General features: G+C 48.4%; 2 protein-coding genes across 3 annotated transcripts; one reads left to right on the top strand and one right to left on the bottom strand.

The window, feature by feature from the left end:
- The first annotated feature begins 6655 nt into the window (after positions 1 to 6655).
- On the top strand, positions 6656 to 9428 carry LOC119304025 (F-box/LRR-repeat protein 10-like). Of its 2 annotated transcripts, XM_037581189.1 has the most exons (5): positions 6656 to 6919; positions 7021 to 7226; positions 7360 to 7453; positions 7748 to 7963; positions 8039 to 9428. In XM_037581189.1, the coding sequence occupies exons 1-5, from the start codon at positions 6674 to 6676 to the stop codon at positions 9173 to 9175; spliced, it is 1899 nt and encodes a 632-aa protein (XP_037437086.1). In that variant the 5' UTR covers positions 6656 to 6673; the 3' UTR covers positions 9176 to 9428. The 2 variants fall into 2 exon arrangements, with proteins under 2 accessions (XP_037437086.1, XP_037437085.1); XM_037581188.1 differs by having other exon boundaries at positions 6658 to 6919; positions 7748 to 9428.
- Positions 9429 to 11339: 1911 nt separating this feature from the next.
- Positions 11340 to 12614, bottom strand: LOC119304024 (probable carboxylesterase 2). The gene has a single exon (XM_037581187.1). The coding sequence runs from the start codon at positions 12481 to 12483 to the stop codon at positions 11521 to 11523; it is 963 nt and encodes a 320-aa protein (XP_037437084.1). The 5' UTR covers positions 12484 to 12614; the 3' UTR covers positions 11340 to 11520.
- Positions 12615 to 26278: the final 13664 nt, after the last annotated feature.

The raw sequence follows: 26278 nt of genomic DNA, 5'->3' as shown, positions 1-26278 counted from the left end.
TGATGGGGAAAAGGAGAACGAGAACGAACGAGGGATGACTGAAGGCATCCTTTTGAGCGAGGGGTAACTATCAAAATTTCAGAAATCTAATTATTACCTAGATAGTCAGCACAAGCAAGTACTGCTCAGCACATACAAGAAAGAATACATTTGCAACAACCAGCCCAATCGAGTTTGTTTTGGTATTAAGTCGGAACTAATTCTCTATGTCTAATTATTCAGTTATTCAGCTAAGCAGTCAGAGAGCCACAAAATTCAGATATCACATCTATTTCCAAAATTATCTCAAAAGAACCTAGATATCACAACTAATTCTATGTGTCTAACCACACGGAACTGAATCAGAGACACAAGTCTGCATTAATCAAGTCTAGTGGTGTCAACAACCAATTATTCAGGTAAGCATGTAGAGAGTCATGAAATTGGTCCTGGTGTTCAATTGTATGATCAAAGAGCTGGCAGTTATATGGTTGACGTCCATAGAAGGTCCTTAGTATGCAGTTCACGCAAAAAATCAGAACGAAGGCGTCCGTTTGAAGTGACATATTTGTAGCATTTGAAAGAAGTAGTTTCAACATAGAACTTTGGTACTGCCTTCGGCTTCAGGAACTTAACATGTTTACGCTGAATCCGTAAAAATATGTGTTGTAGATGGGATGTATGGTTAGGGGTGTCTATTACGATTTATGGCAGTGGTAGTGAATAAACCGAAACTGATGCGACAGACCAATGCCAGATTGTAGTGGTTGAATTATATAACACACGTTTCGCTAGTGCCATATGTTTTGTCGAAACGGATACAAGGTCTTAGAAAAACCGACATGGTGCTATGTTGCGACACGGGATAGGTAACTAGTTTTCAGTAAACAACAAGACGTAAAAATAAGTTGTTCACCCCATGTCTCATACAAAATCCGCAAAGACAACCGAGACGACAAAGACACTGCTCAAGTGGGTAACATCTAGCGTGGCAATGGGTGGTGGCAGGTAATGTGATTAGACGTCGAAGGCAGAGTCGGATGGCGCTAAAACAGTCCACAATGCTTTGTGAGCTAGCTTTGAGAAGTTACCCTGGATCTTCAAGCTCTCGTGCAGGCAGTCCCTCTTGGTTTTGAAAACGTTTTGCTGTCAACAAAGACGTGCATGGTGTGTCAACCACATACCTTGTTATAACATTTTGCTCTGAACTTTAATGCAAAATGTTGTACATGTACTGCACGGAGTCAAGAGAAGAAATGGTGGCAACTGTGTTTAACATACCTTGGTGAGCGGCATTTTCAGCTTGTCACCGTCAAATTGACGAGCGATGTGGATGGCACACGCTCCAGATTCAGCACTAGAAAACATTGAGGAAACGAAAAATCCTAAGATTGTGAGTTTTGAATGGTTCTATCAAACAGGCCAAATGATTACATATTTATTATGCAAAGGACTTATGTAGTGAAATGGGCGTCCGTCGTAGGTCCGTGCTTCATGCGCCAATTCTCCTTGACTGCCGGCCAGCCAACATAGAATTCAAGAAGACATGCGAACAATGCATTGTGCAGTTTCCATGCCGTTGCTTCATCATGGTCCTTCCAGGGGAGAGATTGCACCGTCTTATGATACAGCGGGTCCAGCAAATTGATAACTTTCATTTGCATGTCCCAAACTAGAACCAACCACCCTTCGGGCCTTCGCACCGGTGTGATGAACTGTGGGATAACATAGGGATGTCAGCTGTGTGCCGTGCAAGTGAGTCAACGTACTATTACGGAAAACATCTAGTGCTCAACCAGATAATTACCATTTTGGACGAAGTTATATCATACTTGAGATAATCAGAGGCTAACTGCCTCTGGATTGACACAGTGTGCAGAAAGTCGCAGTCAGACAACACTAGTGCCTTCGTTGGTAGAAGGAACACATGTTGTTAGACAAGAGAAAACAGTTTACTAAATGGAACTGATAAATACTTGGAAGGTTTGTAGCTTACTGGAAAGTCCGGTTCAATTGGGTGCCTCCAGCTTAAGTAAGGGTTTGCAGTTTCAGCATATGCATCAAGTTGAGCGAAACGCCTAAACAGGATTGACATCAATTCATGGCCTATGATGTTATTGCCAACTAGCTGGTCACGTAGGACGAGACCAGATATCCGAATAAATCTTGGGTTCTCATGGACGAGAAAGTTCCTGCATGTAGTACAGTGATTCGTTAGTGTGGTCAAATTAAGATGAACTGCTTACAATGTGATGGTAGAGAAATGAGGGAAACTCGTTTCACTGGTGCATGCACATACCCAGATAGCTCGGTGTCGGGAGCAGACATGAGGTACTGCTCAATTAGCTCAGCAACACCAGCCTATGGAGGACAGGGTACAACTCCCCTGACCCAAGGATCAGTCTGGAAGCCGGGCCGAGTTACATATTTCCGGCCAGGGAGATCAGCACACCTCTCACCAAAAACAGTTGTACTACCATCATTTGGGAGATCGATGTACAATTCACTAATCGCTTGCATGTTTTCCTTGGAAAACTGGGTCACCGTTTGTATAAATTGGCAAAGAGCAGTGCCCAACCGATTTTCATTGCTTTGATAGGATTTGTGTTGAGTTTTAACCCGCTTGTTCGTGGAAGTGTTGGCTACAATGAAAAAACGGCGGCGTCAATTCAACTAGTATAACTGAGCAAAATTAGAAAACGGTGGGGGAGGTTACCTTCACATGGAGATAGGTTTAGTCGGTGGCCCTGAATGACATTTCTGGCTGGTGTTCTCATTGCATCAGCTGTTCATGGAAAAGGGGCGTAAATTATAGTAGATACGTGGAGAACAAAAAAAATGCACGTAGTGGACCAGGAGGTACCATTGGGGGCATTGTCAGGTCTGGGTGGGCAGTCATCGTAGCCACGCGCTGCACAACATGTACATGTGCGGGGACGGGCAGCATAAATCTTATCAGCAAACTTGATCATCTCGAGTTGGATGTGGCCACGTGCAGTTGTTAGATGCGATATGCAGCGAGCATTGACTTCCTTTAGAAGAACAGTGGTTTGATCGTTCGCCTGAAGCATGATATGGAGTTGGAAACGTCAATCCTTGTGGCTAATGATAATGCTTGTGAGCAGAAACCGGTACATATGGACACTTCAACAAAGAGAACTAACCAGATGCGAGTACTGCCTTCGGAGGTAGTTTGAGAAATCCATGGGCCCTAGCAGCCGTATGGTCGTCGGCGTCATTTCAGAAATCAAATTAAGTTTTTGCGCTGAGGTAGGTGCATCCCTCGGAGATGTCGCGCTTGCAGTACCACCGCAAGACAAGCTTGGCTGAATCGGAGAAATAACTGTGTTTCTCGATTCTGACAGCTCCACAACAGGATACTTTGATCGCTCATAACACACAGTTGAGTGATGGCGTAGCTTGAAAAGTAATGGCATTATCATTAAACTAAAGGAGAAACAATTGCATGCAGATAAAAATGGACATGGCAAATGACAAAGACTCACCATAGCGCTGGCATAGGATGTGGTTCCCTTGCCAACATCAGTGGCCTGAGTTATCATATTGCGGACTGACTTTTGATCAAACTCCTTGACCCTGGGCAGAGTAGAATGATGTTTGTTGAAGATTCCCAGGTCGAGGTTGTCTAGAACAAAAATCTGTGAAAGAGAGTGGAATACATTAGTTGGACGTAATTAAAGGTTAAAAGGATTTAATTGTTGCATAAGGTCAACCAGTGGTGCTACCTGCAGGAAGAAATGGCAGCCTACTAAGTTACTGACGGGGTTGCCTGAACGGATGTCATTCTTCAGCCTCTTAACTCCAGCTAGCATAGCTTGAATCACGTACTCACACCAATTGAATTGGGATATCATCTCCGTGTCAGCCAGAGCCCCCCAGAAATCGATGGTGGCGTAATCATGCTTTGTGGTCGGTGCTAGGACATGGCCCATGACGAAAATAACAAAGGCAATTTGGAAGCAGTCCTTCTCTAGCTTGCTTGATGATTCAGAAATGTCCCTCCTGAGGAAATCTTCACATGCGCGAAGGCTGTGTACCCCCTTCTTGTCCATTCCCAATGCGGTCTTTATGAATTGAACCGCCTCCGGCTTGATGTGACCATCACGGCCCTTTATGTTGCGATGTCCACACGGGATTCCAAAAACCTTGTGAACATCCTCTGGCCAAAATTTCAAAACCTTGTTAGCAGCCAGGACAATTGCGCGCCGGGTAGTGCTGACCTTGCTCATTGTCCAAGCGCTGAATTTTAGGTTCAATGTCTGCAGCATGTGGAGGTCAAGCATGCCACCAAAACCAATGCTTGTAATGAGAAAACGCTTGTAATCGTTGAATGACCGGATAACCTCGACCACATGCTTGACAGACATACGAGATGTTGCTGCTGGACATGACTCTAGTAGAGCACTCTCTGCTGAATCATCACTTGGGAAATTCGGAGGGATCTCTAGGTTCTCACCACACGTGTCCCCTCCGCAACTTGCTGCATCCGACATGTTTGGCCTGCAAACATGAACCTAAAAATAAAAATTGATGCTGTGCAAATGAAAATTGAGCCCAATGTTCAGTAAAGAACAGTACAGATGGTTGAAAGTATGTTGTTCAACTTAAAATGATTAGGACTACAAAATGATCTCTGCTAACTGAAGGCAGTACACTAATAGATGTGTAGACAGTAAAACAGCAGGCAGAGGAAATATTGGGTCCCAGTACATCCCTGTAACTACAGCTAATGGGATCCGATACAACTCTGGAACCCAGTACACTAATAGATCTGTAGGCATAGGTAATGCAAATGGATTAGCAGATTCAGTGGAGCTAAGCGGGGTGTGGGCCGAGCAGGAAAGAAATATAGTCTGCCGACCTTACGAGCTGTTGGATCTTGAGCAAATGGGTGTAATAATCCAAGAAATCATTGTAGGGACTTACATATGTGATAGCGCATGATGGGGGGGGAAGTGATGTGAATGAGGGCGGACCTGGATGAGAGCTCGATCTGGACGCCGACCAACGCCGCGGGCGAGGGGGATGGCCAGAGCCGAGCTGTGCGAAGCAGAGTCTTCGCGGTCGCTGGACAGAGAAAGAAGAGGATCTGATTGAGAGGGAGAGAGAGGACAATGAACTAAGCGGTGGGAGCCTGCAGGGAAGTGATCACGGGTTGGGCCGCACTGGGCAGCCACGTGAATAACTGGGCAGGCGAAAATAAATGGATTACTGCCGTCGATGTTACTACACGTGGGCAACTAAAAAATTACGAGAAAAACCAAAAACTTGGTTTCATGTATGAATGGGATGGTCATGGGGGCGTGTCCCTGTTTGCACAGTTCGCGGCACATGAACGTACATAAAAATGAAAATGCCATTTCGGTGTCACCACAAATATAATAATTCATAGACGTGATTGCATTACACCGAAATGCCAGTGACCGTCACAAAATGAACAAAGCGGGTGGTCCCAAGTACAAAGCAGCATACATAATAGATTAGTCTAACTACTGAACTCTGGACTTAATTAAGCGGCTAATACTGACTGCAGCACCATACATGACTCCTGACAAGAAAAACTAAGCGCTCTGCTGAAAGACTAGGAACACCAGTGCGACCACGAGGATGAAGTTAGTTCCAGCCAACACCAAGGCCGTGCGCTGGCTATCAACGGAGCAGCATGCCTGAGCGCCGCGGTGAGCATTCTGCTGCTGAACCTGCGCCTCCATGTGTGCATGCGGTGGCTGAATCTCTGGCTGCATGCGGTCTTCGAAGCTGTCGGTCCGCCTGTACCGCTGCTGAATCGGAGAGCCAGAGAGCCTACCAATGGGGCCATAAAGCGCGTACGGCTGGCTAAGGCCAGCACGGGTCAGCTCCGGCATGTACGTGTCCGTAGATCTAATGAATCCACACAGCCCAGCCTGCATGGAATCGACATTGAGAAACTGAGGACAGATCCATCTCAAAATAGTAAATGGATGTTCTTGGAGGACAGATGGGGACTTACATCTTTCCTCACGCACTTGTAGAAGCGAGATCCGGCTCGAGACATGTAGGTGACCACCTTGTCTTTGTAGTCGGGGCAAGGGATAAGTGGAAGCACTCCCTCCTGCTGCGGGGAAGAAGACGAAGACGCCATGGACACCGGTCTGTTCGCTCGAACAGTTAGTCAAGGAGATAATGTTTGGGGAGGCAGATGGGAGGGGGATATGGGGAGGGGGAATCTTCCAGAGCAAGCCGTTGGATTTAGCAGATATATAATATAAAATAAATGGAGGTGAACGTCCGTTGGAGAGGTAACGGCTGAGCCGTGGCACGCTCCGATAGCGTGCATCTGAGCCACCAGACGGTGGAGTGACGGCCGTCATACTTAATGCGCCAGCTGGGTGGGCCATCTTCTCTGAAAAGGCTTCGCACACTGCTGAGAATACGTTTGGAAATACAACCGCAGGCGCGAATCTTGGCGCTATATAACGGCTAAGATAACAGGTGCATCTGAGCTCGGGCTGAGAATAGCACTTTCGGTGATGAACGTCTTTTTCCTGAGCAAACCCAAATACGGCGTGGTCACCGCTCTCCGGCCCCACAAGACAGCCGCCGCAGCGCAGCAAGCGGCGCGTGGGCCCATGTGATCCGGAAGGAAGCTTCCGCGAAGCAGCGACGGCTCTCTGCTCTGGCTCAAAACCCGCCCATGTCCGTCCGCTCTCCCAGCAGCACCAGAGTACCATCCACCACCGGCATGTCCGCGCCAGATCCGATCGACGATCCGGCCCCCGAGCCGCCGCCGGCGATGGACGCCGCGCTCCCGGCCGCCGTCGTCGCCACCATCCTCTCCCGCCTCGACGTCCGCTCCCTCCTCCTCGCCTCCGCCGTCTGCCGCTGCTTCCGCTCCTGCGCCTCCCACGCCCTCTCCTTCCTCCCCGCCTTCCACCTCCTCGTCAGTGCCTTCGCCTCCGCGCATCCCGTCGCCACCGCCGACCGTCCGACCGCGGCTGACTGACTTACGTCTCGTGTTTGTGTGCATGTTGGCTGGACCAGGAGGTGGTGCTGACGCACAACCTGCTCCGCCCGCTGCTGCCGCGCAACCCGGCCCTGCGGAGCCTCCGGCTGGACGCCGCGCGGCTCGACGACGACGCCGTCGACTGCCTCGCCCGCCCCGGCCTGCACGAGCTCACCCTCCGCAACTGCAACAACATCAGCGGCCGCCTGCTCCGCGAGCTCAGCGCCACCTGCCCGGATCTCAGGTATTAACCCCGCTGCACACGCCCCTGTATGCATATCACAAATCGCTTGTGTATGGCAAATTATGTTTGGCTCTGTTGTGCAGTGTGAAGTTGACCTTCAGAAATAAGTATCTCTTCTTTTGCTTGGATGCAGGGTGCTGTCTCTGAACTCACTTGCTGATCGGAGGGGCTTGGCCATGACATTCTCTGATCTGAAGGCGTTGCTCGATGGATGTTCCAGTTTGGAGGTAGGTCCGGGTCGGTTTGATCTCAGATTTGATTTTGTACAATCATCATCTCCTTTGACTGAACAGCACCGTGCAGGCCCATTTTGGAGCATTTAATAGTGAATGATGCTATTGCTATCAACTTCTAATTGACTTACATTGCATGATCTTCTGACTAATATACAACACACTAGCTGAAGTCAATGCTGAGGCCTTGAGAGTTTATGCTTAAACAGTTGTGTGATTTACTTTGAGATTGGAGTACCTTTATCGGTATGTAATTGAACTGACAACTTACATACTTTTTATTTGCAGACTCTCCGCTTGGCATTTGATCTCTCAAAGTTCGATAACCCCAGTTTCAGCCATGTGTGGTCATCTGCTTCTGAAGGCCTGTCCTCTCTTGAAATGGGTTTTATTCCATTGCAAATGTTACTTGCACTTCTGGCTGTGGCTATGGAGTCGCGACAACGCATTGGTTATGTCAAGGCACCTGTCTTTTTTCCTAGCCTTCAGAAGTTGCGCCTCACAGTTGAGTTCATCACCGACCATTTGATTGGGTCCATATCAACAGCACTTCCATTATTGACACATCTGGACCTTCAGGATTCACCAATTATGGAACCTGAATCTGCAACTGCAACAGATCTCACAGATGCTGGCCTTCAGCAGATCAATCCGAAGGGTAAGTTGAAGCATTTATCTCTAATTAGAAGCCAGGAGTTCATATACACGTCTTTCCGCCATGTAAATGACCTGGGAATTCTGCTAATGTCCGAGAAGTGCACAAATCTGGAGAGTATCTGTCTTGGTGGTTTCTCCCGTGTAACGGACACCGGGTTTAGGGCTATCATACACTCTTGTCCAGGTCTTCATAAGCTTAAGGTGACTAATGGAAGCCATCTCACTGATCTTGTTTTCCATGACATTGTTGCCACCTCCCTTTGCCTAACACATGTGAGTCTGAGATGGTGTACTCTACTAACTGATGCTGGGATTGAGAGGCTGTCATTCAACAAGGGTCTCAATGTTTTGGATCTTAAAGATTGCAAGAGTCTGGGTGATGAAGCTGTAAGAGCTCTGAGCTGCCTTCCCAGGCTGCGGAAATTGGTGTTGGATGGAACCATGATCACTAATCAAGCAATGGAGTATCTGGGCGTTGGAGTATGCCCGCTAGCTTCATTATCTCTGAGGGGCTGCTATAAGCTAACAAATGATTGCATACCCTTGCTGTTTGCTGGTTCTGTTAAAGAGAGCCTACATGCATTGGATCTCTCAAGAATCCCAAGTCTCACCGACGACGCTATCATGGTGATAGTGCGGACCCGAACTCCTCTTACTGAGCTGCGGCTGCGAGAGAATCCAGAAATAGGGGATGCTTCTGTCAAGGCTCTTGCATCCATGCAATTCGAGGGGGTAACTTGCGGCAGCACCTTGCAGCTGCTGGATCTCTACGACTGCGGTGGGATCACATTACTTGCAATGAAGTGGTTTAAGAAACCACTCTTCCCAAGACTGCGATGGCTCGGGCTAAAAGGCAGCTTGAACAGGATCATGGTCGACGCCCTGGTTCTAACCCGCCCTTTCTTGCGTCTAGCATGTGGCGGCGAGGAACTGGGGACACCATACCGGGACACATCCGGCGAGTGGTGTCGGCACGAGGACGATGATTCCGAAGATCTTGAGCCCTGGCACTTGGACGGTGAGGCAGTATCTGATGCCGAAACCGTCAACGAGGAGTAATGCAGCAACTTGGCTCTATGCTGCCGTGTGCCATGTTTGCTTGCCCCAGAATGATCGAAACAGCTCTCATCAGTCATGTGTTGGTCTCTTGTTGTATTACCGGATAAGCTATATTTTCTTGCTGTTATCTTTCCTCATGTGCCCGTTCCGTGTGCACATGGCAACCTGTCTGTTGTTACATCACACTATGTATGTTGTATCCAGATTCTGGACGTTATTTATGGAAATATTTGTTCTCTCACATGTTGATGAACCTACTCCCTCTGTTCCAGAATATAAGACATTTTTGCAAGCTATACATCGCGTTATGTACATGTCGTATCCAGATTCTGGACTGTTATTTATGGAAATATTTGTTCTTTCACATGTTGATGTGGTTCTTTCATACCTACTCCCTCTGTCTCATAATATAAGACGTTTTTGCAAGCTTTTCTCGACGCAAGCCTTTGTCCGGCCGATTTGCTGAGCTTTCTATTGATTTTTCTTGGCTTTGCCTATAGCTTTTATTTTTATCATCAGGTGGATATATTCATATGTTGTATATACAGTGTAAGTTAATCTTCCTGCTGCCATCCTCCAAATGAGCACCCTCATAAAGTGAAATAAATCCATCATCCTAAGCTAAATTGCAGTATTGTACCCCTTGTCCCAAAATAAGTATCTCAACTTTATACTAACTCTAGCACAAAATTATACCAGATGTGAGATACGTACTTATTTTTGAGACGGAGAGTATATAATGTATATTCGGTGCCAGATCATTTCGGCAAAAAATGGCGAGTTCCCTCGCCTCACACGTAACCTGTGTTCTGAGTGGTTGTGGCAAAAGGCAGTTCAGGCCTCCAACTTGCCTAATCACCCACGAAACGTGCGATGCTATTGTTGTGTGGCAGACGTGTGATGTTTATGCATTGTTGTTGAAAGCTCTTAAATGCATGAAGCATCCGACGTTAGTATGACATTGTTGCACAAATTTTGGCAATAAAAACATCATACGGCTTATGTTGTGCGAGTGTGTGGACTTTTCTTGTTGAGAAAGTATGTGGATAGATTTAGTTAACAAGATCAAAATTATTCGCAGTTTTTTAGAAGTACCACATTTATATTAGTAAGATAAACAAATTTCAGCAAATATGACATTTCTCTGGAGTAATCCAAAGAGAAAGTATAGGAAACACTCGCAACATATGAGATTTGCAGAAAATTCCTCTTCATCCCTGTAGCCACCAACAAAATGACCAAAAACTTCGACCACCGCCCTCGCCCAAGCATCCGCCGGAAAGGAGAAGAAATGGCCTCCATTTAGTCAAGATCCAAGAGAAAGCCATGGCAGTTGCGTTGTAAGTCCACCACGACCGTCACCACACTTCTCTGTGGGTGGTCGGCCCGGGAAAATCTCCACCCCACTTGGACCACGACTCTGAAATTCTCGAGCAGGGATGTGGCCGAGAGGCTCCAGAACCGCCAACCATCTTTCGTCGCCGAAAAAACTCTTCCTGCACCATCTCTTTGACGAGACCAGTGCCTCAGCGGTAGCCACCTCCAACACAAACACTTCCGACTCCGCGTTGGCGATGGGCGATGGAGGAACAACTTACGTGACGGACAAAGCCAAAGAAACAGGAGCCCCAACAAGACCTCCCCCGCCCTCCGGCATCTTGAAGACCTTTCCTGGGAACAAATCCACGGCTCCTCGATGCGTCGTAGAGCACCATCGAGGCAGTGGCCCAGAAACTTTCATTCGCGACAACGACATCGTCACCAACCGAGCACTGACACCCGACGAACCAATCATACACCTAGACAAATAGAGAGAAGGAACCGGGCTTCCCCGTCCTGCCGCCGGAGCCAGAGCGACTGACGGAGGGAAGGGGAGCCAGCGGCGTAGGAACAGGAACCGCTCGCCTCGATATCGTCCAGGAGAGACGGGGGCGAGAACCGTTGTGGGGAGTTGCAGTTGCTTCAGTAGAATGATTCACAGTTACTATGACTTAGGCATGTACAATGGTGCTATCTTAGGATAAATGATGAGGTGAAGGAGAGAGAAATCATAAAAAAAAGGCTTGTCTTCTCTTATTTAAGAGAAGACAAGAGATAATCTCTTAGCACAATTTGTCTCACCATGTTTTAAGAAATGACTAGTTATTAAAGATAAGGCTAAGATATAATTCATTGTAGATTTTTTTTGTTATCTCTAAATGATATGTAAGATTTAAGATAAAACTATCTTATCAATCTTAGTCCACACGCCAGACGCATAAAATTCCAGAATCCAGATACACGCAGAGTAGAACAGAGTACTAGTACAACACCAAACGCACTAGTGCCAGCACCTGACGTCTGGTCTAGTGCTGGTTCGCGCCGGCGCCGAGGAGCGCGGCCAGCCGGTCCAAGAGAACCAGCGCCGTCGCGCTCGGGGGCTCCCGGAGGAAGAACTGGTGGTCCTCGCCGACGGAGTCGAGCAGCTCGGCGTCGCCCTCCGCCCACCCGCTCCCCAGCAACCCGTCGTGGTACGCCTTGCCTCGGAGCCGCAGCTCGTCCTCGGCGAGGCAGACGAGGGCGCGGTCGCAGCCGAGCCGCCGCAAGCTCGGCGCCCCGTCGGCCACCGGGTTGACCCGCGGGTCGTCCAGCCCGGCGGTGCGGCCGCCGCACGCGAACGGCCACAGCTCCTCCAGCTTGCCCCTCAGCCACGAGTGCTCGCCGTCGGCCTTCTCGGCCGAGAGGAAGTAGGGATGCAGGAGCCCGAGCCCCCTGACCCGGACGCCGCGGGGGAGCGCGTCGGCCTCCTCGCCGGCGCGGAGCGCCACGTTGTGGGCGACGTTGCCGCCGGCGCTGTACCCGACCACGAACATCCGCGCGCGGTCGCCGCGGTCCCGGAGCCACGGTTCGGCGCCCTCGGCGGCCCACCGGATCGCGGCCCACGCGTCGTCGTAGCAGGCCGGGACGGGGTGCTCCGGCGCGAGGCGGTACTCGACGGACACGCCGAGGACGCGCGCGCGGGCACACAGGCGGTTGAGGAACGCGTGCTCGGGTGCGTCCGCGGCCGAGCCGCCGACGAGGCCGCCGCCGTGGAGGTACACCATGATGGGGAGCCTGTTGCCCGCGCCGTCGGGAGGGCGCGCGGGGAGGTAGAGGCGGGCCCACACGCCGGTGGCCGGGTCGAAGACGACGTCCCTGGAGGCGACTCCGGTGGCGGCGTCGACGGAGGGCGGGACGGCGTCCACGGGGAGCAGGCGCTCGACGCGGCCGCTCCTGTACTGCCGGATCACCGGCACGAACTCGAACGAGACCTCGGACTCAGGGTCCATCTGACGGGCGAAACGACACGGCAAGGAATCAGGGATGGCGCGGCGGGCGGCTATGGCAGTGGAGCAGGCGCGCGAGCGGGCAGCATCATTTGGAAGATGGAGATGGGCGACGGCGGAGCATCGGGGAATGGCACGGAGATGCTCCCGATAACCCTCTGCTCCCCGCCGTATGATAATAATAAACAAAACAAAAAGAGGAAGAAAGAATTGTGCTTCCCGCCGTTCTAGCTCTGTTGTACCGTGTGCCGGTCAACGATTGAGCCGAGATCTGATGGCCAACCAAGCAGCTGAGCGATGCAAAATTTGTTTAGTAAATTTTCTGTTCACGAACATGCCGGACGCCGTCTATTTGTATCCCTACTCACATGGCAATTATGAAACAGCATTCTCTAAGCCAATTATCAAACGACCCCTGATTTTAGAGCAACTCCTACGCGCCGACCCATTTCGTTCGTATGTGTCTGTTTAGATCGTCGCGGATAGAAAAGTCCGCTCAATGCGTCGACCCAAACGAACGTGCGTTTGTTTTTCGTTCGTCTGTTGATCCATTACCAAGTCAATTTTGGGCCTGATTTGCGTCGGCACTGACACAAAGCGGACGCACGCCTGTTCTCCCCTGCCCCGCTAGTCGGTGGCACATTGGCCATCTTCTGCCCCGTCCCGTCGTCGTTGCCGCCATCTCCCAGTTTCGGTGTCTCCGCCAACAGCTCGTGCCTCCACACCTTCCCCACGCCGCCATCTCCCATGTCGCCGCACCGCCTTGCCGCCGGGCCACCGCAGCTCCCCCCAACTCCGACGTTGTAAGGCCCACGATGCGGCTATATCTCCCAGGTGTCGGAGCACGACTTAGAGGTATAACCGCATTGTAGACATGTCGCAAGAGGGGTAATCTTTACACATCCCATGTACTGAATAAGGAAAGAGATACATAGTTGGCTTACAATCGCTACTTCACACAATACATGAATAAAGCATTACAACATCCAGATACAATCAAGGTTCGACTACGGAACCAAAATAAAAGAAGACTACCCCTAATGCTACAGATCCCCGATCGTCCCAACTGGGCTCCACTACTGATCAACTGGAAACGAAACAACACAACGAACAAGATCTTCATCGAGTTCCTCCTTGAGCTCGGTTGCGTCACCTGCACGGTTCAACGACACCTGCAAGCTGGTTTTGGAAGTATCTGTGAGTCACAGGGACTCAGCAATCTCACACCTTCGCGATCAAGACTATTTAAGCTTATAGGAAGGGTAAAAGGTATGAGGTGAAGCTGCAGCAAGTACTAGCATATATGGTGGCTAACATACGCAAATGAGAGCGAGAAGAGAAGGCAAGGCACGGTCGAGAAACTATGATCAATAAGTGATGCTAGAACAACCTACGTCAAACATAACTCCAACACCGTGTTCACTTCCCGAACTCCGTCGGAAAGACAATATCACGGTTACACACGCGGTTGATCCATTTTAATTAAGTTAAGTTTCAGGTTTTCTACAACCGGACATTAACAAATTCCCATCCGCACATAACCGCGGGCACGGCTTTGAAAAGTTAAAAAACCCTGCTGGGGTGTCCCAACTTAGCCCATCACAAGCTCTCACGGTCAACGAAGGATATTCCTTCTCCCAGGACGACCCGATCAGACTCGAAATCCCGGTTACAAGACATTTCGACAATGGTAAAATAAGACCAGCAAAGTCGCCCAGATGTGCCGACAAATCCCGATAGAAGCTGCACATATCTCGTTCTCAGGGCACACCGGATGAACACTACGTACAACTAAAACCAACCCTCAAGTTTACCCGAGGTGGCGCTGCAAGTGGCTCTGTTTTGGACCAACACTCAGAGGAGCACTAGCCCGGGGGTTTAAAATAAAGATGACCCTTGAGTCTGCAGAACCCAAGGGAAAAAGGCTTAGGTGGCAAATGGTAAAACCAAGGTTGGACCTTGCTGGAGGAGTTTTATTCAAAGCGAACTGTCAAGGGGTTCCCATTATAATCCAACCATGTAAGGAACGCAAAATCAAGGAACATAACACCGATATGACGGAAACTAGGGCGGCAAGAGTGGAACAAAACACCAGGCATAAGGCCGAGCCCTCCACCCTTTACCAAGTATATAGATGCATTAATTAAATAAGAGATATTGTGATATCCCAACCAATATCCATGTTCCAACATGAAACAAGCTCCATCTTCACCTGCAACTAGCAACGCTATAAGAGGGGCTAAGCAAAGTGGTAACATAGCCAAACAACAGTTTGCTAGGACAAGGTGGGTTAGAGGCTCATGGCAATATGAGAGGCATGATAAGCAAATGGTAGGTATCGCAGCATAGGCATAGCAAAAAAGCGAGCAACTAGCAAGCAAAGATAGAAGTGATTTCGAGGGTATGGTCATCTTGCATGAGATCCCGCAAGGAAGAAGAACGAGCCCACGAAGAACACAAACGGACGTAGTCGAATGAATCCTCGCAAACGCAACATTATCGGAACCAACCCAAAGAAGCGACACCGGAAAGAAGCACACAACAAAGTAAACAACCAACACATAAACATGGCATGATGCACAACCAAGTATGATGCATGTCCTGTTTAATGAAGCATGGCATGGCAAAGTGCACAAACAAAACTACAAATTAAGTGGAGCTCAATACGCAACGAGTTGCATATTGACGGAACACCACATTCAATTTATTTAGTTCGATCTCGTTTATGTACCCAACAATATTAAATGTTGGTTAACATGGCAAGAGGTGAAGCACAACAAAACTATATCATTTAAACAGTTTAAATGGGGCCGGATATAACAAACAACAAATCCGGTAAATCCCCATATGCATTAGCAATTTGGTGCAACAACAATTTTAAACATTCTTGATGTTGTTATCATAATGCGGATGACATGTGCAAAACTTATGCAAGTTTTAAAGAAAAGTTGATAAGAGAATTATATGGAGCATTTGTCATCGTGGCGGAAAGAAAAGGGGTGCCACGACAACGATAACGAAAACGGTGCCACGGCAGCGTTCCGGTTCCATTAACTCGATTGAGATACCGATGCAATGGAAAAGTGTGCGGATGCGTGCAAAAGATGGTGGGGCGCTCCCGGATTCCGGGTGTCCCACGAGTTGGCGGCAAAGAAACGAGTGACAATTTGGGCACGGTGCAAACATGAGCATCTCAAACATCGCAAGCATTCGTTCACGGACGTCGTCTCGAGGTTATACCTTCGAAGCGTGCAAGCGGGACAGTTCTCGTTCGGTGCAAAGTAGAGGAAGTAGACGTTCTCGCGACGGCGGTAGTGGAAGTAGTCGTTCTCGCACGCTCTAGGGTCGACAGTAGAGGTTCTCGCGATCTCGCGATGGTAGTGGTACATGTTTATCGTTGCACGAGTTTCCGTAGACGTTCATGTTCGTTTCGGAGAGGTACTTGATGACTCCAACGTCTTCGGGGCGACGATAATTGTACACGGTCCACGAGACGTCGATCGTTCGGGGTCCGACTTGCGGGTCTTGCCGACATGAGGCATTTTTGTGTAGACGAACTTGGCGCATCCGAAGGGTCACACTTGTCGTCGTGGGAACTTGGTGAATCCGAGGTCTTCGAGGGTCGTCGTGGTACTTGACGATATTCAGGACAATCTTGTGACTTGCCGGTCTCGATGAACCGTCGGGGTACTTCGTCTCGGGTTTTGGCGACGGTAGCGGAACTTGCGTCGGTCGTCGTGGTACTAGGGCCCTGATCTTGGCGTGATCCAAAAAGAAGTCACGATGTTGGGGAAAGACCCGAAAGTGCTCCCAGAGTCAAACGCAGGGTCGTGTGTAGCGGGCGAGGAACTGCTGCTCGAAGTAGCGGGCTGGCGAGAAGGGACCTGCAGGTCATCGGGGCTTCGCGCGCCGGCGACAAAGGACGACGAGGAGGCGGAGGAGGAGCTCTGCTCCGAGGAGCTGGTTTCCGGTGGCGCGGCGGACGGCAGGGTCGAGCTGGAGCAGGGACTCGCCAGCAGGGCAGGAACGAGGTGAAGCGGGGCCGGTGATGATGTGCAGAAGGACGGCGAGGTTCGACGATGGTGCATGGGGTCGCGCTGGCATGGGGAGGCGCTGGACTTGGGTTCCGGCGGGAGGGAGGAGGAGGCACAAGAAGTCGAGGCCAGGGCCTCAGGGCGGAGCAGCTCCGGGGCGGAGCTTTGAGCTCGGCCGACAGCGTCCATGGAGAAGGGTGGCGCTGAGGCAGGGTGCGCGGGGCTCTCGGACTTGAGCGGCGGCGGAGGTTGGTGGTGCTTGCGGGGCAGCGGAGGTCGCGGGCTGGCAGCGAGGACGAGATCGAGAGGAGAGGTGGCGCGGCGTACGGGAGAGATGGGATCGAGGGAAGGGAGAGAACGAGAGGCCAAGGGCAGTTGGCGGCGCTGCGGGAGGGAACGAGAGGGAGAGATTGGATTGGGTAGGGTTAGGAGGGAGTGGGCCAGGGAGGCCGGGCCGGCGTGGGAGGTTAGGCGGCCTAGGTGTAGATGGCCTAGGGAGAGGCAGGTGCGCGGCTGGCCTAGGGATGGGCCTTAGAGGCCGGCCTGCTGGGCTCTCTCCTCTCTCTTCTCTTTCTCTAAATTCTCTTTTTCCATTTAAAAACAAAACATAAAAAGAGAAAGAAAAGAAAGAGAAGTTAGGGATGGAATCTGGGCATGGGGATAATTTTCACGGACTCGCAAAAATGCGCATGTTCCAAGAAAAATGGAGTGGGCATTTTTGAAAGTTTTAAATTCAAACTCATTTGATTTAAAATCAAATGGTTTGAATAGGAAGTGAGGGTTAGGAAGGTCCAAGAATGTTTGGATTTTTGGTGGAGCTCCTGAAAATGGAGAAATGATAAAAAGCAAAGTTTGGGGACCAAACTTGAAGCGAGAAAAGGCATGTGATTATTTGCAAGTGTGTTCATGGGTGATTCCGAAAATGGAATATTTAATATAGCTCCCTAATAACGGGAGGATATGTTATAAAGAGAATCACCATGTGAATTCCCTCGGTTTAAATGGACCGAAGATCCATGCAATTTATTTAGTGAGTTTTAAAACGGGTTGCATGATGACATGATGCAATGCACATGATGCAAAGATGAAATGCAACGGACCAAACAAATCACACGATAAAACCCAGAAATCATGGAAGGCACCTGAAGCTCCGGTCTTGGGGCGTTACAACACTCCACCGCTACGAGAGGATCTAGTCCTGAAATCTAGAATGGCACCGGAGGGAAAACAAAAGAGAAAAGAGAAGAGGTAAAACTAAGTTGCTTATTTGACAAACGAGTGAAACCAAAGAACCTTGAAAAGGTTAAGCCATTTCGGGAAAAGAATACAACGGAGATGAACGAAGTTGAAAACACTCCGTTAGAAAATAGGAACAAGGAAGAACAAATTCAGGCAGCACTCCTGTTGAAAAGTGATCTTGACAAGATGAAAAGAACTTGAGCAGAGGACACAACACTCTGGTTAAATGGATAAGCAAAGGAAAGAAAATGATCTTGACAAAAACAAGAAGATGGGTTGAAGAGAGCAACATCACAATGCCTCCGGAAGAAATGAGAGGATGGAATGGAATGAACGGAGGAGTAAACAATATCTTCTACCCCAAATGAGCTTGAAAGCAGCTTTAGGAGAAGGGTCGAACGTAGTTGTTGGAAAACCAACAACAAAAAAGAGTAAGCTTGTTGTGGGCTTATGGAAAACACGTTGATATCTTGAGGTGAAATTCTGCCACTAACGAAAAATAATAGATTGGATTGAAATGAACAAGGAGATGAGAAGCTTATCTCACCGGAAGGATAAATGAAGGCTTGGGTCATTTATAAGCACCATAGACGCAACAATCCTTAGGAAAAGCTTTAGGTGAAATATAACCCAAGATAACTTGAATGAAGAGATTGGTGGATTTAAAATACCTCATTCTTAACAACATGTGAATCATGAAACATGAACTCAAATTATCAAGAATGACATAATACCACCTCCAATGATATGGTAGAAAGAATTGCACTCCGGATTTCAAGATGAAGAATACTTGAGCTCCTTTGAAAAGAATCTCGATGAACCCTTCGAGAAGGAATTTAAATCCTTGAAGAACCACCATGTAGAGCCTCCATGAAGAACTCCAGTAATAAAAGGATGATAGAAAGAAAGAGAAGTTGAGAATATAAGGTGAAGCCTTAGAATGATTTAGATGGATCTTCGCAACGATATAATGTGGAAAACTTGGAACTCCGGGAAAAGAAAAGATGAAAACAATTGAAACCAAGAACTTGATGAGCCTCCGGAATAAGAAATTAATCACTTGGATGAAACAAGAATAAGAATTATGTTATGTGTATCCTTCACCAATTTAAGTTGATTGACAAGAAATGGATTTGGCATACTACTTATCCTCGTAGAAAGATAAAGATATATATAGCGCAAACTTGAGAAAAGACTTCAACGAACCACCGGTAGGATTGGAAAGAACGAATGAATCGATATGATACCAAGAGAAAAGGAATTTTGAATGAACCACCGTAAGGATTGGAAATGAACGAAGTAAATGGATGAATCACCAGTAAAAATTAGAGAACGAATGAAGATACTTGAGGAAATTTGATACAAGAGAACGAAGAGAGCACGAGCTAATTAGAGATCACTTGAGCGATGCACCGGTAAGATTTGGATAACGAGAGCTGAAAGCTGGAATGAATAATATTTGAAAAGATGGCCTTCGGAGGAAAGAAATGGAAAACAACTCATGAAATGCTCCGGATGGGTGAAAAGAATTCTCACAATCAAAACAATTATGAGAGGATGTCATAAGGCTAGCACCATGAATCTTGAAGAGAATGGAGCAAGATTTAGAGGGAAAACTCTTCTTCGGTCTTCAAATGTTGATAATGATGATGAGAAGCACCACCAAGAATTGTTGAGGCACTCCGGAATGACGAATTTAAAGGTTGAGCCAAACGATGAAAAGAATTTGAAAGATCTTGTAGAAAGACATTTGACTGATGACAAATCATTCTTATGCCAACTTTGAAATGAATTTGAGAATAACTCCGGTAAAATTAGAAGAGTCAGGTAAGATCCTGGGAAAAGACCTGTGGGTTAGGGCCCACTCAAAAGAAACACCGCTGAACAATTACATGAAAAGGAGATAGCACCGGTTGAAATAAATGGCTAGAATGAGGTAACAACCTCGAAATAGGTTGAGCTGATCTTGAATTACAAGGCGAGTCTTCTGAGATATCTTCAGCACTCCGGAACAATTGAATAGCAAGCGGGGAAGATTAAGAGGTGCAACGATATAAAAAAGCATTGAAACGAGGAAAAGATATGATCAACAAAGCTTGAATTAGATCCACCAGAGAAGAAAATGAGTGAAGAGTGACGACCTTGAAGCTCCGTTAGAATCTTCATGAGAATCACCAGATTAGAATGTTGACGGAAAAGAATGGAGAGACTTCACATCAGTAAGTTGGATACTAGATTAAGAAATCTTAGTCCTCGAAGAAAAAGGGTGGGAGGGCGGGAAAAACAAAGACAACTTGGGACGGATGAAACAAACACCATTGGAAAGAATTGAGAATTGATCTCGCAAATGTAGGAATGATCGGATCCACTTGAATTGAAGCACACCGGTTGACAAGGATTGACATGATAAACTCGATGATCGAGAAAGATTGGTATTCACATAGAAATATGAGAACACCGCTATGGAATCAACATTTGACATTGAAGCAACTCGAATACCACAACTGAAAACAAAAACAAAGGATTGGCTTGCAAAATAAGCCGGAACAAACATATGATAGAGATTTCGTCCGAAGTTTTCGTGGTGGGGCCTACACGGGCTCGATCGTACAGCACCATCATGTACAAGGCAGTGCACATGACATACGAAGCGTCCCCGAGTCAGCATAGCCAAGGACTCTTTAAGACACAACGAGACCACTGTAAAACCAACCATGGATAGGCGGACCACTAGACGTTGAACCCCAATTTCATATCATACATCTGTCGGAAAGATATCCTAAGAGCTACTTGAAATCCTACTTATAAACTCCCGAATTTTTCTGGTTATGCAATCAGGTGTTGGGGATACAGGGGAAGCATAATATCTCACCCAAAACTAACAAATCCTACATCCAGTTGTATCCATCCTTCAACACATAACCAAGAAACCTTCGGAAATCGTTTACCTCAACCTTCGAAAAGTATCCGTTATACGAGTTATGGCAATACTCCCGAACTCCCGCCCTAGTACTGGGTGGCGTCGAGGTTATCTCACCAACAACTGCATAAAAGAGATTTTCGATGTCGGCGAAACTCAGGTATTCCAGAACTGCAACGATAAAATTGTGACGACAACACCTCGGCGCTCAACTCCCCGGGACACTACCACAACCCCTAAATGTCAGGAGGCACCAAGAACAACGTTCTCGTCACAAAACCATCGGAACGATTCCAAGATACCCGCGTGATCCTAAATTTTTTTAGTGAAATTTGAGAAGAGAAGAGTCAAAACTCTACGTCAGGATGCCTCACCAGAGCGACGAAGGGACTGAGGAGTAAAAAGAATCCTACTCTCCGATATATATAATCCTAAATGACTCAAAACATTTTTCTAGACTCAACAATGCCAGCGATTCGATCAAGCAGGGGGCTCCTAAAGTCGGGGAAGGCTCTGATTACCAACTTGTAATGCCCACGATGCGGCTATATCTCCCACGCGCCGGAGCACGACTTAGAGGCATAATCTCATTGTAGACATGTCGCAAGAGGGGTAATCTTTACACATCCCATGTACTGAATAAGGAAAGAGATACATAGTTGGCTTACAATCGCCACTTCACACAATACATGAATAAAGCATTACAACATCCAGATACAATCAAGGTCCGACTACGGAACCAAAATAAAAGAAGACTACCCCTCATGCAACAGATCCCCGATCGTCCCAACTGGGCTCCACTACTGATCAACTGGAAATGAAACAACACAACGAACAAGATCTTCATCGAGCTCCTCCTTGAGCTTGATTGCGTCACCTGCACGGTTCAACGACACCTGCAAGCTGGTTTTGGAAGTATCTGTGAGTCACGGGGACTTAGAAATCTCACACCCTCGCGATCAAGACTATTTAAGCTTATAGGAAGGGTAAAAGGTAAGAGGTGAAGCTGCAGCAAGCACTAGCATATATGGTTGCTAACATACGCAAATGAGAGCAAGAAGAGAAGGCAAGGCACGGTCGAGAAACTATGATCAATAAGTGATCCTAGAACAACCTACGTCAAACATAACTCCAACACCGTGTTCACTTCCCGAACTCCGCCGGAAAGAGACCATCACGGTTACACACGCGGTTGATCCATTTTAATTAAGTTAAGTTCCAGGTTTTCTACAACCGGACATTAACAAATTCCCATCTACCCATAACCGCGGGCACGGCTTTCAAAAGTTCAAAAACCCTGCAGGAGTGTCCCAACTTAGCCCATCACAAGCTCTCACGGTCAACGAAGGATATTCCTTCTCCCAGGACGACCCGATCAGACTCGAAATCCCGGTTACAAGACATTTCGACAATGGTAAAACAAGACCAGCAAAGCCGCCCGGATGTGCCGACAAATCCCGATAGGAGCTGCACATATCTCATTCTCAGGGCACACCGGATGAACACTACATACAACTAAAACCAACCCTCAAGTTTACCCGAGGTGGCGCTGCAAGTGGCTCTGTTTTGGACCAACACTCAAAGGAGCACTGGCCCGGGGGTTTAAAATAAAGATGACCCTTGAGTCTGCAGAACCCAAGGGAAAAAGGCTTAGGTGGCAAATGGTAAAACCAAGGTTGGGCCTTGCTGGAGGAGTTTTATTCAAAGCAAACTGTCAAGGGGTTCCCATTATAACCCAACCGTGTAAGGAACGCAAAATCAAGGAACATAACACCGATATGATGGAAACTAGGGCGGCAAGAGTGGAAAAAAACACCAGGCATAAGGCCGAGCCTTCCACCCTTTACCAAGTATATAGAGGCATTAATTAAATAAGAGATATTGTGATATCCCAACCAATATCCATGTTCCAACATGGAACAAGCTCCATCTTCACCTGCAACTAGCAACGCTATAAGAGGGGCTGAGCAAAGCGGTAACATAGCCAAACAAAGGTTTGCTAGGACAAGGTGGGTTAGAGGCTCATGGCAATATGGGAGGCATGATAAGCAAATGGTAGGTATCGCAGCATTGTCATAGCAAAAGAGCGAGCAACTAGCAAGAAAAGATAGAAGTGATTTCGAGGGTATGGTCATCTTGCCTGAGATCCCGCAAGGAAGAAGAACGAGCCCACGAAGAAGACAAAGGGATGTATTCGAACGAATCCTCACAAACGCAACGTTATCGGAACCAACCCGAAGAAGCGACACCGGAAAGAAGCACACAACAAAGTAAACAACCAACACATAAACATGGCATGATGCACAACCAAGTATGATGCATGTCCTGTTTAATGAAGCATGGCATGGCAAAGTGCACAAACAAAACTACAAATTAAGTGGAGCTCAATATGCAACGAGTTGCATATTGACAGAACACCACATTCAATTTATTTAGTTCGATCTCGTTTATGTACCCAACAATATTAAATGTTGGTTAACATGGCAAGAGGTGAAGCATAACAAAACTACATCATTTAAACAGTTTAAATGGGGCCGGATATAACAAACAACAAATCCGGTAAATCCCCATATGCATTAGCAATTTGGTGCAACAACAATTTTAAACATTCTTGATGTTGTTATCATAATGCGGATGACATGTGCAAAAATTATGCAAGTTTTAAAGAAAATGTTGATAAGAGAATTATATGGAGCATTTGTCATCGTGGCGGAAAGAAAAGGGGTGCCACGACAACAATAACAAAAACGGTGCCACGGCAGCATTCCGGTTCCGGTAACTCGATTGAGATACCGATGCAAAGGAGAAGTGTGCGGATGCGTGCAAAAGATGGTGGGGCGCTCCCGGATTCCGGGTGTCCCACGAGTTGGCGGCAAGGAAACGAGTGACAATTTGGGCACGGTGCAAACATGAGCATCTCAAACATCGCAAGCATTCATTCACGGACGTCGTCTCGAGGTTATACCTTCAAAGCGTGCAAGCGGGACAGTTCTCGTTCGGTGCAAAGTAGAGGAAGTAGACGTTCTCGCGACGGCGGTAGTGGAAGTAGTCGTTCTCGCACGCTCTAGGGTTGACGGTAGAGGTTCTCGCGATCTTGGCAACGGTAGTGGTACATGTTTATCGTTGCATGAGTTTCCATAGACGCTCATGTCATCGGTGTCGTGGTACTTGGGGTCTTCAGACTTTCCGGTCCCGTTCTTGTGACGGTAGTCGTTCACATTCATTTCGGGGAGGTACTTGATGACTCCAACGTCTTCGGGGCGACGGTAGTTGTACACGGTCCACGGTGTCGTGGTACTTGGGGTCTTCAGACTTTCCGGTCCCGTTCTTGTGACGGTAGTCGTTCACATTCATTTCGGAGAGGTACTTGATGACTCCAACGTCTTCGGGGCGACGGTAGTTGTACACGGTCCACGAGACATCGATCGTTCGGGGTCCGACTTGCGGGTCCTGCCGACATGAGGCGTTTTTGTGTAGACGAACTTGGCGCATCCGAAGGGCCACACTTGTCGTCGTGGGAACTTGGTGAATCCGAGGTCTTCGAGGGTCATCGTGGTACTTGACGATATCCAGGACAATCTTGTGACTTGCCGGTCTCGACAAACCGTCGGGGTACTTCGTCTCGGGTTTTGGTGACGGTAGTGGAACTTGCGTCGGTCGTCGTGGTACTAGGGCCCTGATCTTGGCGTGATCCAAAAAGAAGACATGATGTTGGGGAAAGACCCGAAAGTGCTCCCGAAGTCAAACGCAGGGTCGTGCGTAACGGTCGAGGAACTGCTGCTCGAAGTAGGGGGCTGGCGAGAAGGGACCTGCAGGTCATCGGGGCTTGGCGCGCCGGCGACAAAGGACGACGAGGAGGCGGAGGAGGAGCTCTGCTCCGAGGAGCTGGTTGCCGGTGGCGCGACGGACGGCAGGGTCGATCTGGAGCAGGGACTCGCTGGCAGGGCAGGAACGAGGTGAAGCGGGGCCGGTGATGATGTGCAGAAGGACGGCGAGGTTCGACGATGGTGCATGGGGTCGCGCTGGCATGGGGAGGCGCTGGACTTGGGTTCCGACGGGAGGGAGGAGGAGGCACAAGAAGTCGAGGCCAGGGCCTCGGGGCGGAGCAGCTCCGGGGCGGAGCTTTGAGCTCGGCCGGCAGCGTCCATGGAGAAGGGCGGAGCTGAGGCAGGGTGCGCGGGGCTCTCGGACTTGAGCGGCGGCGGAGGTTGGTGGTGCTTGCGGGGCAGCGGAGGTCGCGGGCTGGCAGCGAGGAAGAGATCGAGAGGAGAGGTGGCGCGGCGTACGGGAGAGATGGGATCGAGGGAAGGGAGAGAACGAGAGGCCAAGGGCAGTTGGCGGCGCTGCGGGAGGGAACGAGAGGGAGAGATTGGATTGGGTAGGGTTAGGAGGGAGTGGGCCAGGGAGGCCGGGCCGGCGTGGGAGGTTAGGCGGCCTAGGTGTAGATGGCCTAGGGAGAGGCAGGTGCGCGGCTGGCCTAGGGATGGGCCTTAGAGGCCGGCCTGCTGGGCTCTCTCCTCTCTCTTCTCTTTCTCTAAATTCTCTTTTTCCATTTAAAAACAAAACATAAAAAGAGAAAGAAAAGAAAGAGAAGTTAGGGATGGAATCTGGGCATGGGGATAATTTTCACGGACTCGCAAAAATGCGCATGTTCCAAGAAAAATGGAGTGGGCATTTTTGAAAGTTTTAAATTCAAACTCATTTGATTTAAAATCAAATGGTTTGAATAGGAAGTGAGGGTTAGGAAGGTCCAAAAATGTTCGGATTTTTGGTGGAGCTCCGGAAAATGGAGAAAGGATAAAAAGCAAAGTTTGGGGACCAAACTTGAAGCGAGAAAAGGCGTGTGATTATTTGCAAGTGTGTTCATGGGTGATTCCAAAAATGGAATATTTAATATAGCTCTCTAATAACGGGAGGATATGTTATAAAGCGAATCACCATGTGAATTCCCTCGGTTTAATGGACCGAAGATCCATGCGATTTATTTAGTGAGTTTTAAAATGGGTTGCATGATGACATGATGCAATGCACATGATGCAAAGATGAAATGCAACGGACCAAACAAATCACACGACGAAACCCGAAAATCATGGAAGGCACCTGAAGCTCCGGTCTTGGGGCGTTATAGACGTCGCCACGAGCACGAAGTCGCCCCCTGCGGCCCCGGCCAGCTCCTTCGTCCAACACCTCCCCGATGACGCCGCCATGCTCGTTGAACGTCGCCAGGTCAGCCACCTGGTCCAGGGGAGGCGCGTGTTTCTTCGTCGGCCAGCTTCTTCATTATCGCTCGCAAGCTGTTCAACAGTTTGCCTCAAGGTACAAATGGATTCCGCTGATGAGTTCTTTTTCCATAATTTTCTGTGCGACTCCGACCATTCCTCATCCAACGATGAGAAGATGCTGGCTGCTGTGCTGGTCCATGACCACCTTAATAGGAAGCGACCGTTGTTCCGGAGCTCGATCCCGAGGCACATTCCGGCATTAAATCGCAACCGAGAGAGTGGCCATTTGCTTCTTTGGAAGTATTACTTTGACACAACAAACCCGTTTTTCAAACATCAAAAATTTTGGCGGCGTTTCCGTATGGCTAGACATGTTTTTGACC

This window comes from Triticum dicoccoides, chromosome 5A (genome assembly GCF_002162155.2).
Source record: "Triticum dicoccoides isolate Atlit2015 ecotype Zavitan chromosome 5A, WEW_v2.0, whole genome shotgun sequence".
NCBI classification, from domain to species: domain Eukaryota; kingdom Viridiplantae; phylum Streptophyta; class Magnoliopsida; order Poales; family Poaceae; genus Triticum; species Triticum dicoccoides.
This window is presented reverse-complemented; position numbering and strand designations above follow the sequence as displayed.